The sequence below is a fragment of the Lissotriton vulgaris genome, chromosome 7, assembly GCF_964263255.1.
Source record: "Lissotriton vulgaris chromosome 7, aLisVul1.2, whole genome shotgun sequence".
NCBI lineage: Eukaryota > Metazoa > Chordata > Amphibia > Caudata > Salamandridae > Lissotriton > Lissotriton vulgaris.
In genome coordinates, this window is record NC_141695.1 from 1,690,839,884 (window position 1) to 1,690,857,328 (window position 17,445).

Consider the following 17,445-nt stretch of genomic DNA (forward strand, 5'->3'; position numbering starts at 1 on the left):
CAAAGTGATTCCAAGGCAGGCGACGCTCTCCAAATGAAGGTGGCTTGAGAAGTGATGGAGCTCTAGCTACTTCTGCTTTTTCACTACCTCCTACCTCTCAACAGTTGGGAAACAAGTGAAAGAAAGGCTCTGAGATTAAAAAAAAAAAAAAATGGAAAGCGATTTCTCCATTACCTTGCATCAGTAATGGAGCTACTTTTAAGCTCAAGAAGCAAAAATGAAATTATTTTAAGCTAAAAAATGTTAGGCCTTCAACCATGTATGCAACTGTAGGTGACGCAGAGCCTGTGCCTCCGTCTCAGCCTCCAGCAGAGTATACTCATGCTTCCCAAGTTAATGTATGAATAGTTTAAGGAGTCCAGATATTTTGTTTGTAGTCTGTGACTGTGGTCTTGATTTTATGATGGAATAAATAGACTACAAGTCCTAGACTGCAGAGGTAAACATGTGGGCTGCCTGCTCAAGTAACAGAGCTACTGAGCCATTTATCTCTTTACATTTCAAAAATGCAAATATTGTTCCTGCTGCAACTTCAGTGGGTGGCTTCAGGAATGCTTTCCATTAAGCCCCCAAGCGCTAGTATCCACAATTGTTTACGAGAAGTTCAATGGAGGGTGTGTAAGGATAGCCCAATCAGCGTCCGCCTTTCGTTATGGAAAATGGCGCTGACGAGGTACAGGAAACACTAGCGTTTCCAGCTGAATCCATTAACCGGCAGGGAGCAGCTTTTCCAGCCTCTTACGGAGTCTTCGATCGATAGGTGTAAGGGCGCAGAGAGCTCTGAGCTCAGCACTTCTTCCGATGTGAAGTTCTGTCGTTAGCAGAGTGAAGGTCGCTGAACTGAGACCTGCTGATCAATACGAGGCCACAGCCGCCATTGAGCTGGTAACAAAATGGTAGTTCGCTACCTACCGTGATGGAAAGAGAAGACATACTTACACCCGAGTCCAATCTCTCCAGGGCACCAGCTTTTCTGTGTTTTTTAAGAACACAATGTTCTAATTTGCAAACATTCTTCCCACATAAATACACAAAACGTACGATAAAGACCTTTTAATTTAATTTGAACTTCTGATTAAAAAATTTAAACTGTACGGATTATTTGATTACCTTACAAACATTTCTCATGCTGCAGATAATTAATATAGCCCATTCGGGTGTGACTGCGTTACTAAGGCATCATTTAGGGTTTCTCAGAGCAGTTGAGCTACTGTAAATTATCGCATACTTGCCATTAGACCCGATTCATGCATTTGAAACCCAAAATGGCTTTGTTTTAGTTGTCACTCGTCAGAAATTGTATTGGCTTCAATACTAATCAATGGGTAAAATCCATTCTACTGGTTTATTTTTCTAATCTGACCCTTATCTGTTCTGAAATGTTGGCATGTAAGTTGGAGGCTCTCACTTCATCAAGTCCAAGGCTTACACCACCATGTTTTGTTGGGAAACACCTGATTTATGATCGTGGAGCCTCAGCGGGTTTTGCGTCAGCACTGTCTGCCACAGGGCTGCCAGGTAATGAACATCGGATGACGTCCCCATCTCATCTTTCCTGCTTATGACACCATGCTTGCCGGAAACAGCAGGATTAAGGGCCTTGAAGCATAGGGAGCAATTTTCTCACATTTTGGGTGTTTGCTTCTGAGAAACAAAAATGTTGCTCAGCACTTTCATTCTCTGTCTTTTAGTTTGAATTTTTTCTTCAAAAATCACCAGAGTATTCTTAATAGGGTGTGGTCCTCCCCCAGACCAGTGGCAGCTTCCACCACTCGAATATCCTAGCAGGTGGTACACTGGGTTCCAAGTGACCACTTTAGTCTCTTGTATGAAATGGTGACTCTCAGAAAGATTGACACCTCATTCTCTATCATCAAAGACACTCTGTTTCTAGTTCTGGACTTTTGTTTGACAATCTAATGCACTCTGGCTACAATATTATTTGATTCCATTGAACTAATTTGAGCAATACCTGTGATAACAATGATTTGTGAGTGAAAAGCCCTGCACTCAATATGACATTTTGAGGTGGCCACCATCCACTCAATGTTGTGGGAAGTGGAGGTGCAACCTTTGCTGACACTACTCAAGACCATATAGCATAGCTGTCTTACAGCACCACCTCAAATGTCAGGTTGCAACAAATTTCCTAGTTACAACTGGAAAGGGTGTGCCTAAAGTGAAAAAAATATATAATTTTGTCTGAAGCTCCTAAAATCCTTACATTAGAGCTACCTCTCTCTACAAATCCCTTTTCACAATTGAGACAAACTGTTACCTATTGCGGTGACCGCAAACTTGCAATGCACCAGCGATGTGTATCAAATCAACAGTTAGTTTCCATACTACTGTCTCTGTTTTAAAAAAATGCTGTCTACTAGATTGGTGACCAATTACTAATTTATAGTTCAATGAAAACTACCGGAAGGGTGCCTGTTTCTGATTTTACTATACTGAATTTCTGTTTGTGGTGGACTATCATTTTGGTGGATATGGGGCATGGAGGAAGGAGAAGGGCGAATATTTACATTCAGTTGTTTCTGTGGTGTCAGTTTTGATTGTGTGCCGGTGTCTCCCTGTCCTTTAGACTTCAAAGCTTTCTTTGCTGGTTTAGGCTTTTTCCAAAAGTAAGGGTCCAAGAAAGTTAATCATTATGGCATGTTTTTGGGTTGGGCTGTGGTCAGCAGATATGTGGATGATTTTATTTAGTGGAGGTGATGTTTTTGGTTTTTTTGGTATGCAGGTGATGAACGGTGTAACAATGGAAGATGGATTTGTCATATTGATGGTGAGATACCGTATCTGGTAGGGGCAGATCCCACAGCCGCGATTGAGAGCACTGGGAATTGATTCATGAACAAGTGTGATTTAGGATCAAAAACAAATAACTTCAGTAGATTTAATTTTAATTAATGTTTAAACTATCCAGGCTTTTATATTACTGAGGTATGATTTAGAGCTTCCTGCTTTATTTCTAAGACAAGTTCACAAATAAACCACAGGCGTTACCTCCTACAGAGTCTAATATCTGTAATTTCTTAATTATCGTACAAAGTATAATAGTTTTAACAAATGCTGATAAACTTGGTACATTAAGAATATAACAAAGATTCAGTTTGCGCCTGAATATAATTATATGATAAGCGTTCCTATTAAATGCCTCCTTATTCACAAAGCATGGATCTGTAATGAACTACAGGGAAACATTTTCTTTCCACTTCTCTTCATATTGTATTTTCCTAAATCAATTGTACGTAATAGTAAAAAGATTTAAGAGTTATTCTTCACCTTCTAGAATGTGTTTATGGACCAGATTTCTTGGTTTTCCACAGAAATAGCTGTGCCTGTTCATGTACTAGCCTCGGTCTCATCTTTCTAAAGATAATGACCAAGTACTAAATATAGGATAGAATTCCAATGCATTCATAGCATACAGTGGCAGCCGGCATGGATCGTGGGTGGCTGGGGCAGGTGCGGGGAAATGCCTGGGGTGGGGGGTTGTACGCAGTGTAAAAAAAAACCCACTTACCTTGCCGCCAGGTTCCGCGTCTCTGCTCCTGCTCTCCTTGTTTTGACTCCAGGAATAGGAAGCACAGTCAGGCTCTCCTGACCAATCACAACGCTGCAATGCACTTTTGTGATTAGTCTGAGCGTCCTGCTTCGAGCAACAGCCAGGGAAGTGCGGCATGGGCATGATCTCCACGCAGCGTGCATGCAGAACAGGGAAAGTGCGCATGACTGTTTTGGGCAGCCGAGAGGGCCGGCCAAACAGTCATGTGCACTTAGAGTGGACAAACCACTCCTCCACTGCCCTGCTCTGAGAGCCCTGTGGAAGAGCCGCCACTGATAGTATAGGATTTCATCTCTGTTACAGGGTAAGAGTGAATAGCAAGGATCACCTAGTATCCAAGTAATAAGCCTTTGAGTAGTCTTAACTGCCTCTGTGAATTGGTCTCAAGGCATCTGAAATGAGAATAACATGGGAATATTCAGGGAATATTTGTATACACTTAGTACAAATAGGAAGGATTGTACTCTTTTTCCACTTACTTATAGGGGGTTAGTTATTTTTGGGCTGATTCACAAAGGAATGTAAATGTACAAAGAGTATTCCTATAGTATTACCCCCTACTCATAAATGCTTTTATGAAAGGGCACCTATGTGCCCACTGGCCTTGCCATGGTGGTGTTAGATTCAAAGTTCGACGGTTGGCCAGTGTTTCATCAATATTGATTTACATAGGTATTGGTATTGTAGTGTGAGGATAATAAGTGTGGTATTTGGCTCAATGTCTTCAGAAAGGCCTGGTGAAATTTTCTGCCCCAGTGTGGAATTTTCCACACTTGCTTTAACTGCACAATCATGCAAATTTAATAACAATTCTTAATTAGTGGAATTAATTGGAATTTTGTATGGTAAAACTTCTCATGGGCTAGACACTTTGTAGATTTTTGCATGTGATATATTATGGGCCATATGTATGAAGGTAGCAATTAGCGATTCTGTAATAGCGATTTTTAAGAAATCGCTATTTCAGAATCGCTAATTGCTATGTATCAAGAAAATCACAATTTTATAGTGATTTCTTGATATTCCTTAATTGCGAATTCATAAATTGCGAATTCGCAATTAAGGAATACTTTCCCATTCATTTCTATGGGCCAGGAGGCCCATAGGAATGAATGGGAAATTTGCGATTCACAATTTGTTAATCGCAAATTGACAATATTTTCAAGGGTGCAGGGGTGTCCAAAGGACACCCTGTTGCACCCCTGAAGTATGCATGGGTGCACATGTGGTGCACATACATGCCCTAAGGCACTTTGAAAAATGCAAAAATATGCATTTTTCAAGGAATTCGCAACTACCACCAACTAGAAGTTTGTGGTAATTTGCGAATCCTTAAGGCCAATTTGCGAATTTTTTTGGCTTCTTACATTGCATTTAAGGAATCGCAAAATTTGTGATTCCTTAAACGCAATCGCAAAATAAGGAATCGCAAATTTTGCGATTCCTTATTTTGCAAGCAGATTTCCTTGATACATACCATTAGGCCAAATTGCATTCGCAAACGCCGTCAATTTGGCTTGATACATATGGCCCTATGTGTGTATATATGTATATATATATGTATGTATGAATGTATATATATGTATATATATATATCCTAACATGGAATCAGTTACAAAGTATGTGGTTATTCTGTAAACTTGGTGTGGTTGTGACCATTGCCAGGGCACCTTTGGACAACCCCAACTTCAAGAATTTGGAGACTACTAAAGCATCAGGAAATGTATTCTCTGAACCAACTCTTAGCAATTCCATCCGACTTTAGTCACAGAATTTATATGCACATACATTTAATATTTGTCTTTCTTGTTCTTATTTTGCAGTTTCCTACTGGTGTTTTCCTGCCTGGTGCTGTCTGTCTTTTCCACCATTAAGGAGTACGAGAAGAGTTCTGAAGGAGCGCTTTATATCTTGGTAAGATATACTCATGTTATATTTAAAAATAGGTCTAAGTGAGAAGGGACTAGATACATGCTATGTGCTTGTGAGAGTTTGTGTTTGTTGAATTTATAAATACATGTTTGCAAATTATGACATTGAAACAGTGAATTCTTAAGTACATTTAATTTTATATATGGTCATCATTTTCAAAATATAATATAGAATAATATAAATAAGAATTATAAAAATTTGTGGGAAAATGTTATCACGTTTGATGACACAGCACTTTGGCATTTGACATTTATTATTAATATATTAGCTTTCCTAAGTTAAGGGGGGGGGGGGTTGAGATCAAGAATGGTTTGCTTACTGTGGTTGTTAAAGAACCCTTTCCCTTATATTTTTTTATATACAATAAAAAATTACAGAAATTAAAAAAAAGAACCCTTTCCCGTTTTAGAATAGAGAGGATGCTCTTTCATATTTCTGATTGATTGATTCATTTAGTCACTGACCAATGAGAAAGAATCTTTAGTACCCAATGTGTTGTCTGCTTTTGCGCAATTGCAATGTGGCGAGTGAAGAAATTGTAAAACAAGTTGCACGTTTTATTGATTTTTTAAAGAAAATACGTTTGCATATTTGTTCAGTACTTTTTATGAGAGCGGGAATGGCATAACTGTATTTTAATGTATTGTACAAAATCACAGAGAGCTAAAATGACGTAGATTGAGAAGTCTGCTCACCACTGAAGGTGTGCAGCCAAATACTTTACTTCACTCCTTTTATGTGTGGCCTCTCGTGTTATAGTCTAATAACATTGCTATCTATTCATTTAGTTCAGGACTTGTACATAACCTTAAACATAGCAGCACCAAACTGCAGCTTGTTAGTTTTGTTCATTATCCATAAATAATGGCTTAGTGTCCTGCTCTTTAGTGGTGATGGGTAGTGGTGATGGGTGGTCCTTTGGGGCACTGGGGGTCTGCCCCCTCCCAATTTGCAATCGTCCAAATAAACATTTGTAGCTGAAGAAATATTCAATATATAATGCTTTATCGTCAGTGCCTTGCAAGACTCTGAGAGGGGAAGGCAGCCAACCACTTTCTGATCGTCCAAATGCCAGTGTGCATGTTTTCATTCTCTGATTTACATCATGATGCAGGGCTTACCTTTAAACAGACCCCACATTCCAATCAAAGTAGCATCAGGAAATTATTGGCCTTGTTTCCCCGATACAATGCAATCCCCGGATGCTGTCTGCATAGCTCAGTCTGAGGAAAGACAGCATGTCAATTGCAGGAAGAGCATACCCTTTCCAATTCACGTTAGATACGGTATGATTCGGTATTTAAGAGTAGGTAAATCGGAATTACCTACATCTGGCCCTTAGTGAGCTATTGCCCAGAGTCACGTGATGCTGAGCTGCTGCGGGGGATCGAACCGCGGGCCCTGTGCTCCAGAGTCATCTGCTCTGGCCCCTGTGCCACACCTTTAGGGGTTTGACGGTCTCTCCTGCAGCAGGGACTTCAAAAAGAAAGGCACACTACTCTGCCGAGGAGTAAGGTACTATGTTTGACATTTTGTAAACCTTTTGGAACTGCTAAATGAAATTACTGAATTGATAAAGGAAATGTCACCCTTCTTCCCTGTTTTAATTTAACGCTCACACGGCTGGACTGGGAACCTGTCCTGGCAAACAGCTTGCCCGGACCGCAGGGTGTACTAGTTGGAAGCATCACTCCTGTCCCACTGCTGCAGCTTTTGTTACAATGGGCCGGTATCGCCCTCAGTAACAAAAATGGCATCCCAGGGGTACCCCATCCTGGCGACCCACCAGGTAAACGCCCGGTTCCCACTACAGCCAGTCGGGCCCTGCTTGAACACACAACATAGGAATTGTGAATAGAGGAGGTATATGCACAGTATGTGCTTGAACATATAAACGGAAAAGCCCTGACATTTTCCTATCAATCCAATTATGTAATCTAACAATTAAATGGCTTTCCCTTATTACTTCCATGCCACACTCAAGTCAGAAATCACCAGCCGTGAATGTTGTGGTGAAAGTTTTGTATATATGGGGGGGTGGAGGGGGCTGCAGACCACATGGCAGTGGTCAAGGGCATTTAGGGCCTCAAATATGCAGTGGGTAATCAAATGTTTTCTTTAATTTCTGCTCCCCATGCTGTAGTTTGTAAACAAAATGCTTTTGAAGACAAAGGCCTAAATTTGCTAGAAAGCATCATTTTTTTAAAGCAATCACAGAAATGGAGGTCTGCTGACCACAAAGTGAGTACTTGTAGCCAATCGTAGTAGGTCTCAATTGGCGACCTATCTCATTAATATTAGCATACATGCCAACATTTCAGGAGAGCAAAGTGGGAGATTTAAAAGAAAAAATCGGGAGAATGGGGCCTTGAATCGGGTTACTGGCATGTATGGGCTTTGAAAGTGGCTGCTGCAGGATCGGACATTTGAAACGCAAATGCACATTTTTTCTTATCTTTAAGAAGCATGGAGCGCAATGGCAGGCAAAGAGGGTGATGGAAGTGCTGGGCACTGGCCTGGCAGGTTGTTGGCAGTGCATGCACCCCCCACCCCCCTGTGGCAGCCCGGGCTGATACAGCCCCGCCCCAAGTACTTCGCAGGTTTTTAAAAGACGTTTCCCAAGTTAATGACACTTTGTTGGTTTTTCACCCCTTCGAGAGCCCCTGCATCGCCACTCTTTGTTGGAAGAATTAGCACTTTACACAATACCAAGCCCTGTCAGCTGAAACCCCCGACGAATCGGGTTTTTGCTTGTAGGAATCGGGAGGCGGGAGACTAGCCTTCAAATCGGTAGTCTCACGCCTGAATCGGGAGGGTTGGCATGTCTGAATTATTAATGAGGTAGGTTGAATAGCGACCCACTGCGATTCCGTGTTTTGTAAAGTGATCTATTAGTGCACAGGTTGGTTCGCAAAATACAAATGTATTCAGTAAAAGCTGATGAAGAAACTGCAACTACTTTTACCAAATGCATTTTTGGTACATGAAGCCCTCAGTTAGGTAATGCTCACTTCTGACATCTGATGTGATCAGCAGGTCATAATTTCAAATCCCAGCAAGGTCAAATGTTAAGAGGTTGGTAAAATATTTACAACTTAATTTATTTCTAGCAACTTATATTAACCCCTTGTGTGCTTCGGACGTCCCCCGGCCATCCGACGTCATGGTGGGCGTGTGCTGAGGACTGCCGGGCCGTCCGAATCCCGCCCACTAATTAAAACCCCCACACAGCGTGAAAATTCACGCCGCACAGAAGGGGTTAAGAAAGAGAGTGTAGAAAGAGGACAAAGTACAAAATTAAAAATAAATACCTAAAAAGGCTTAATCGAGGAAATGGACATCTGTATTCCATAAAATCTTCTAATAGCTTTATAGACTTGGCAGCTTTTCTTACAGCGTTCCACCGTTTTGCCACTCAATTGCATAGGATGTTGCTGCATGGTGGTATGTGTTGACCTGTCCCCTCTTGTTACCCATAGGAAATCGTGACCATTGTGGTGTTCGGTGTGGAGTACTTTGTAAGGATCTGGGCTGCCGGATGCTGCTGTCGGTACCGAGGCTGGAGGGGTCGGCTTAAGTTTGCCCGTAAACCATTCTGTGTCATCGGTAAGGTTATTTTTTTTTTTCTGAGACTGCCCCGTGACTGGACAAAGGGAAAGAGGGGAATAAGATTCAGGCACACATCCGTAATCCTAATAGTTGCAGCCTGCCTTATTTGTCTTTCTTTGCATTGGATTATAAGAGCTTATCGGAACTTCGCCGAGTGCAATGCTTTCCTGTGATATTGGAGTGAGTTCCTTCTCTATATGCGTGTGACCTGGGATCCATAATATACTTTAATTAACCCTTACATGCTCATGACGAGCTCAGCTCGTCATGAGCTACAGTGCTCCGGTGCTCATGACGAGCTGAGCTCTTCATGGCCTTTAGAACACTCGCACGCTGGGCTAATTCCCCGGCTGTGCTGAACGTTCTAAAGAAACAGGTGTGGCCGTGACGAGCTGAGCTCGTCATGAGCACAGGAGCACTGTAGCTCATGACAAGCTGAGCTCATCATGAGCATGGGGGCGCTGCGTGCGACCCCCCCTCCCCCTAGCACAGCGGGGGAATGTACCCAGCAGTGAAGGGGTTAATAGAATCTCAAGTCTATGAAGGCCACTCAATCTTGTTTCCATCTCTTGCCTTGAGCAGACATTTTACTGTTTGTGGGCATTTTGTAGAATTCCATTTCCTTCTTTGAATACATGCTAGTAGCATAATTAGGTCTAGCTTTTTGGAGAAAAGGCATTAAGCTTTTCTGTGTGGCAGCAATGGTTGAAGTGGACAGGATCCATAGGGAAACATTTGTCCTGGCGTTTTTAATTCACAAAACCAGTTCTCATCGGATGTATGACAGAACCACGAAAGCCATTACAATGCATTGCTTTACAACGCGGTCTTTACAACGAGTCTTTATCACTGCATTCCTTTACCACACAAGTCTTTACAACGCACAACACTTTGCCTTAAGGGAAATCGCTGGACTTTGGAGTTAGAAAGGTACAACTTAATATTCCAACTCCAATCTGTGCAACTGTAGTGAAAACGTTGGACTTCAACGCCGCTTCCCCTTTGACATGTAGTTGTAACGACTTGCGTGGGAAAGAAATGCAGTGGTAATGACAGGTCGTTGTACAGACACATTGCAAAGGTAGGCTTTGTAATAAATTATGTTTATTCAGGCCGAAAGTAAAGCGAAGAGGTCTCCTGCTATGTGTAGGGACAGCTAAAGAAGAAATACAGCTTCTTGCCAGTGTGCCTGCTATCTAAAAAACATGTTAATGTGTGTAATTGGTATTTCAGCAAATGTAAAGACTGCTTGGGAGCCAGTATAGGCTTGAATGGATGAGTCATTCGAGACTTAATGGTGACAAAGATATATTAATTTTGAGAGGTAACGTAATGATATTACTAGCTGAGTTCTGGTGACTGTTCTTTTAATCAACACTTTGCACTAGGTACAATCTGATATATAATTGCTAAAATATGTATTATGAAACCACTTGTTTTCTTTCAAACACAAAATCTTTTTTCACATTTTTCTACAGTCTATTATGTAGTGTGTATAATATAAATGTAAAATAATGCAGTTACCTAATGTGATAGAGCAACAAAACAGTTACGAAAATTGTGGTCTTTTTAGCCATGTTTTTGAACCTTTTTATAATCTGGTGACATACACATCCACATAACTGTGCAGCAGGTGCGTTAACCCACCAAGCTATCTTTACAGTTATTGAAACCTGTGACATACTGGTTTCACACAGATCTCTGCAGCAGAAAACTCTGGACCCGATTCGCAAAGGTAAAGTTAGATCAAAAGTCTAACTTAGATCAAAAGTCTAACTTTACTACGTTTCGGTATTCACAAAGGTAAATTACTACCAGTAACTTTACGGCTAGTAATTTTACCGGTAGTTACTGTACTACTTTACTATTGTAAACTTACTAGTAGTAACTTACCTTTGTAAATACCAAAAAGTAGTGAAGTTAGACTTTTGGTCTAACTTTACCTTTGTGAATTGGGCCCTTGGTCTCCTGAGGTGTTTTTATTGGGACTGCAGCTGTAACTTACGGAAGCCAGAGAATCTGTGGTCAGGCACCAATCCACCCAGTCCTAAAACCTGCCACCACACAACGACGACTGGTAGAAATTAAACTCAATTACAGGAGATGGCTGTGGGAGAATAGTGGGGTAGTGACAGACATGAGCATGGTGTTTCAAACACCACCATACTGAACCATCTGGCGACCCTGCAGGTCTGCCTGTTTGGAACAGTACCTGGCAGAAACCCCCAAGCCCAGGGGAATCATTGGCTTGTCTGCAGTGCAGGGGGAATCCCGAACATTCCCCAGATCTGGAGCTGTCAAGGCACAGTGTTAGTTCCACTGAATACATTTCTCTGTGTCTTCATCTAAAGGAGAAACCTCTCACTGGCACTGTACATATTTGTGATATCAGCAAGAGATTCCCAATGTTGCCCCTCTTATCCTGGGTTTTTGCATATCACACAGAAGTATGCATTAATATCCTCCCAAGGTCTGAGGGCCCCTCAGGGATTCCTCCACCCTTCTGCACATACATGAAGAACTAGTGGTGACCCCAGAGTCCCCACCGGGTTCACCTTCATCTGTGAACTTGAGGGTCCTTCCAACATCTTTCCATCTGGCCAGCTGAATTAAAAATCAGGTAATTATTACTACCACCCAGATGCTATATCACAGACGTTTGACAGACCACTGGCAGTGGATTAGGCAGTGGTACTGCCATGGGATTGCCACTGACACATCCGCCACCTTGTAAAGGGTAGCTGGGTGGAGGGTGGTGGTACTCTATGGAGGGAGACAAACGTCACTCTATGCAAATGTTAAAAATGGTAGATTTTCCCCTACAGATTTTCTAAAGTCTTAAGCTCTTTTTGCACCCCACAGAGATACCTGAATGCCTGGATATTTTTGATTGTCTTTAAAAATATTAGTACTATTCAAAATATTGTTTTTCCTGCCACTGATACCGCAAGAAGTCCCTCTACCCTCCTGCTACCTCTGAAACACCGTCGCACTCTGCGTGTTGTATCATGTTCTATATTACCCACAAGATTATTGTTGGGAAATCTCAGGCTCACACGACTCACTCGTGCCTACCAAGCTACACCCCGGATCCACACACTTGCCTCTACAAAGCACCGTGTATTAACAAGCCATATTAGTCTGAATCTCCAGGTCGAGAGAAAGTCACAATGTGACAAATCCACCAAAAACATATTGCCAAATGAGAGTTTTAATTCCCATTGTAATAACCTCTTTCAAGTTAAACTACTACAGTGTGGTTCTCAGTGTTGGTCGCTAGATATAACGCCTGGCCCAGACAGACCTCTACACACTCCCATTGATGTAGATGAAACACCTCTAAAACCTCCTAAACAATTGGGTGCCCCCCACATGCTTATCTCGCACTTCAGCATACCCACTCACCTCATCACACTCTCACTTCACCCATTCACACCTCATTTCCACTTCTTAAAAGACTACACAGTCACTCCCTCCTTATGACCTTATACTACTCTCGCACTAACGCTAGCACACTCATTTTCACCTCAATGAATTTTCATCCTAACTCACACCTGCTCTCACACTTATATGTTGTCATAAAAGCATGCATTGCTCACAGTGATCTCATTACAAGTCAGTAGATCGTGTTTTACAAGGTTGTATGACGGAACCCCACATGCATTTACCCCTCATGCTTTTAAAACGCAGTTATTACCCCGACATGAGAGCTAACCATATGTTACTTTACCACGCAAGTTGTTACAACGACTTGCCTTAGGGGGAAGCTGGACTTTGGAATAGTGTAAATTACTATCCCAACTGCAGTCTACACAACAGTAGGGAAGGTGTTGGACTTAAAATTCAACATCAGTCCAACAACGAGCCCCTAAAACAGGTAGTTGTTACGATTTGCTGGGTAAAGGAACACGTGGTTATGTCGTAGGTCGGGGTAGTGACTGCATTGTAAAGTCAGGTCGTTGTTATTGCTGTCGGTTAAAGGATGCTTCCTGCTTCACAAATATCCTATTCATAGGGTGATGAGTGTAGTTAGAAGTAAGGACTGGGCGGCCCTAGCCACCTGCTCCTGCTTCACGATTCCAGTATTTGGTTAGTGAAACAAGATGTTTTACATCAGGAACTGTCCAGCTCCTCATTGAAATGCATTGAGCAAAAGGCGTTTTTTTGGCGGGATTAAGGAAACAAATGTTTTTCAGCATAAATATATGACCAAACCTACTGGCTTTGCCTACTATTATTTTGATTTTTCTAGGCTTTCCTGTTCCTGTATAAGTTGAGGTCCTTGGTGCCAGGTTGGACCTTTGGTTATGGCCAATGCATGACTTTTGTCAAGCTGCGGAATCCTCTATATTGAACTAGTTGTTCCACCACAAGAGCAGGGCAAGTAAGAAAGATGAGTATAAAGTTGACTAACCTGGTATCAATCCCTCCTCCCACTGCAGACATCATGGTGCTCATCGCCTCCGTTGCAGTGCTGGCTGCTGGATCGCAGGGCAATGTCTTTGCCACCTCTGCCCTCCGAAGTTTGCGCTTTCTTCAGATTTTACGCATGATCCGCATGGACCGACGAGGTGGTACCTGGAAGCTTCTGGGCTCTGTGGTCTATGCCCACAGCAAGGTATGTGCAACATTTGATAAGAAGAAGAAACGAAATGTTACGTTTTTGGCATAGCTGGTGCGGTCAACAGTATAAGGAAATCGCAAGATAGCGCTTTGACTCTGAGACATGCGTAGGTTCTCCCACCCGCCTTTGTGAAGCACAAAAACTCCTCATAGTTTTTCTCACATTTTCTCCTTTCTACATAAAAGTGAATTGTCTGATTAATTAGTGTGTATGAGTGTGTTTTATTGTGACCTGCACTAATGTTATGAACATAGCACAAACAAATTCATATAGGTTGCAGAGTGATACACAAATTTCGCTTTTGTTTGAAGATTCTAGCATTTGCGCCATTTTGCATGCATTAATGTGATTTTCTTTTCCAACACAAGTGCTGAGTCGTTTGGAAAGTAAAGCTAAGCAAGAAATGCACTTGCATACAAAAATGCTTGTGATTTGTTTGCAAACTTATTTTCACCACTCTTACGAGAAAAAAGCCCACCAATTGCCCATGCAATCTAAAACATGCAGGAGAAAAACGATGCTTGGATTGAGGAAAAAGGCATTCTGTAAACTCCATGAGCTATGTAAAAGTCAATAATTGGGACACGTGTACGACTTCGCTTACAAAATAAAAACTTGCTATGATCCCAATACTTTTTTAAACTAATATATGTTTTATAGAAAATAAAATTTAAAAAAGTATATAAAATAAAAAAATCTAACAATTACTATCAAACCACAGGTTTAACTTGTTTTTTTCAAAAAGTGGGTACAATTTCTCTCATAAAGTCCTCCTTGCATACATTAGAACTAGCGCTTTCAAAACTCATTAGATTTCTCATCATTCTACATGTGAAGAATTAGGTAATTCTCCCACAAATGTCCCCTGTGCCTATGTGGTGCAACCCCACTGTGTCCTTGCCCACAATCACATCCAACTTGCTCTGTGCTACTGTTGTTGCCCCACTCCCTATTCCTGCACACTCCTTTGTAGATTATGTGCTCAATAGGGATAGAGTGACCAAATTTAGACAACTAAAAACCGGGAGTACCTTCCTGCACAAAAACAATCATCCCCACAATGCAATCACCCTTGCACCATGGCGCAAAGGTGCCTGTGTTGGCGCATGGTAGCCCATTATGCACAAGGGCAGGGCAGGGAAAAGGAAAGGAATGTGGCCTATCTGATACATACGGCACATTCATGCCCTTTCAGTTTGCCGTAGGGCAGCAGAGCAGGAAGGCCTGCGGCAAAATCTTGAATACTGCTCAGTGTGTGCCTGCGTGCTTCCTTCGATGCAAACTGTCTTTCATGCAGTACAGATCATCAAGAAACTGCAAGAATTTTCAGAATTCCTTTTGCTACAACAAGGAGGGCTCAGGGGGGCACCATTCTTTCATCCATTGGGAGGAAGGTAGTCCCCTCTCCAATAGGTCTCCAGACCCAGGCACAACTGACTTGTTGATAATTGAAGAATGACCCACTTTTAGAGCATTATGCAGCATTTTTGCTGATTGGGTTCTCAACTACTGTCCTGCCCACACATGCAGCCTTCTATTTTCAATGTGGTATCTATTATGAGTGTTGCATTTATTGCAGGGTGGTAATACTGCACCCAGTGTTACCAACACAGGAGGTATATGTTATAGTGTTACATATGGATTCAGGGTTAAGCTGCTACAGGCCCCTACCTCTCACCAGGCTAAGACAGCAATACCATCAACACCTCATCAGGGGAAGTAAGCGGTGTATAAATACCATTTACAATTACAATTGGAATATCAACTAATATGCAGCTTTCTTTAACATAAATATTGACACTGCATTGCCCCCAAGCTGTACTATGTGTACCTCCTCCAGGGGCATCCTTGAATTTACCAATCACTTTATATGTATGCCATCAGAAATTGATTGCTGCAATGGACAGTATGTACTCAGGGACAGGACTTAGTTAATTAAGCACCCTAGCAATAATCGTTGCTTCTTCATTGTACTAACCTTTATGTTTCTTCTAAAGATTGTGAACACAGGAGTGCTTGTTCATAATTCACGCTGCATTGTGTTTATTTTCATAAAGTGAACCATTTATGGTATTATATATGTTCAGTAATGCTTTCAGGTTCGGCCCACATTCCTCCTCTTTCCCCTCAGAGGTTTTGGTCATTGAGGTGGTGTACACTTATCCTATACACACCCAACACCAGGATCAGAGCTCATCCAAAGGCATTTATTGTCACCCTTTCTCCTTTCTACTCCCTGACTCAGTCACTCCTTATGTTGCCTTCACAACCAGGGAGGCAGCTGCACAGGAAACCTGGTTACAAGTGTATATCTTCATGACTCATATCTGCATCATTGACAGGCTTTTGAGAATTGACAGACCTCATGTATTGTGTTTGCCATTTGTTAGTTTCCAGCTTCACCCTTGTGTCTGCCAGACCATGATACTTTCTGGTATGCCATGGGTGGTATCAATATGATAAGGTGACCATTTAGACCGTGGCGATAGTTTGTGAGTCTGGCAGGGGCGTGGAGGCAATGGCCTCACCATCTTAGCGGTGAACCTCCCGCTATATTTAATACGCTTGCTGGGAATAGTGCTGTGATGGTAGAGGATCCATTCACAGCACTGCACGTTCATTGAGTGGGGGCCATGTTTAACCCTATCCATGCTGATGACGGAACCGCTCTGTCATCGGCGGTTCCGTCATGGCCCGGCCGCCGCGCCTGCGCAGCGCTGATTTCGCACCTGCGCGGCGCGTTCTATTGAGCGGGCGGGGCCATGACGGAACCGCTCCGTCATGAGCACAGCTCAACCGCGGCTGGTGACGGAGCAGTTCCGTCACCAGCATGCGACCGCTGCGCGGCCTCCCGCCCCCTTAGCGCTGCGGCGGAATAGCCGCCGCAGCGATGTGGTTAACTAGCCTGCATGGGAATTTGTTTTTTATTGAGAAAATAAAATTTCAAAGAGTGAGATTGTTTGCTCAATTTAAAAAAAAAAACAGTGAAGCGGGAGGTTTATTTCTCAGTGCAAGGGGTCCATTCTACATATTACTTGCCTGTGACCAACATGGCTGGGATATTGAGTAATGGTCTCTCCGACTTCAATAGGATGAGATGACCATCATTGTGACCTGGCGGTCCCTTGGCAGATGGGCAGCCTGGTCTGAGGCTTATACTGACAGAGCGAGTAGACGCTTCACTGGGGTAAACACATCGCTGCTCCCAACTCTAAGTAAAGCAGAGGGACTGTAAGTTTGAACGGGCATTTACGGCATTGCTCCTCTGCAGGCAAACTCTAAATGAATACCGAAGTCTTGCTGTAAAATAAAAATGAGATAGCTTTTATCAAAGATCTGCTCATGATTTTATGAAAACAGATACAAGACCTGCAGAGGTTGCAGAAATTGAGACCAAAAAATGCAGAGCTGTTCCTCTGTGCCCCCAGGGAGTAATTGGAGGTTACTGACACCCATGCATGGTTTATTTAGTGCTTGTTTGTGAGTATTTAGAGTATGAGCATTAATGGAGAAATGGTTTGTGTGGTATTTATTGATTTCTCTCTCATGACCGCTTATTCTCTTGCAGGAGCTGATCACCGCCTGGTACATTGGCTTTCTGTGCCTTATCCTGGCTTCTTTCCTGGTATATCTTGCTGAGAAGGGAGAGAACGATCACTTCGACACCTATGCAGATGCCCTTTGGTGGGGCCTGGTGAGTGTGCTTCCA

General features: G+C 42.4%; 1 protein-coding gene across 3 annotated transcripts in view; it reads left to right on the forward strand.

Moving 5' to 3' along the window:
* Positions 1 to 17,445, forward strand: part of KCNQ2 (potassium voltage-gated channel subfamily Q member 2) — a 326,236-nt gene that overhangs the window by 156,776 nt on the left and 152,015 nt on the right. For all 3 annotated transcript variants that reach the window (XM_086932812.1, XM_086932813.1, XM_086932814.1), the window contains exons 2-5: positions 5,395 to 5,485; positions 8,983 to 9,109; positions 13,555 to 13,730; positions 17,305 to 17,430. In XM_086932812.1, coding sequence (XP_086788938.1) covers positions 5,395 to 5,485; positions 8,983 to 9,109; positions 13,555 to 13,730; positions 17,305 to 17,430 — 520 coding nt within the window. The remainder of the gene's footprint in view (positions 1 to 5,394; positions 5,486 to 8,982; positions 9,110 to 13,554; positions 13,731 to 17,304; positions 17,431 to 17,445) is intronic.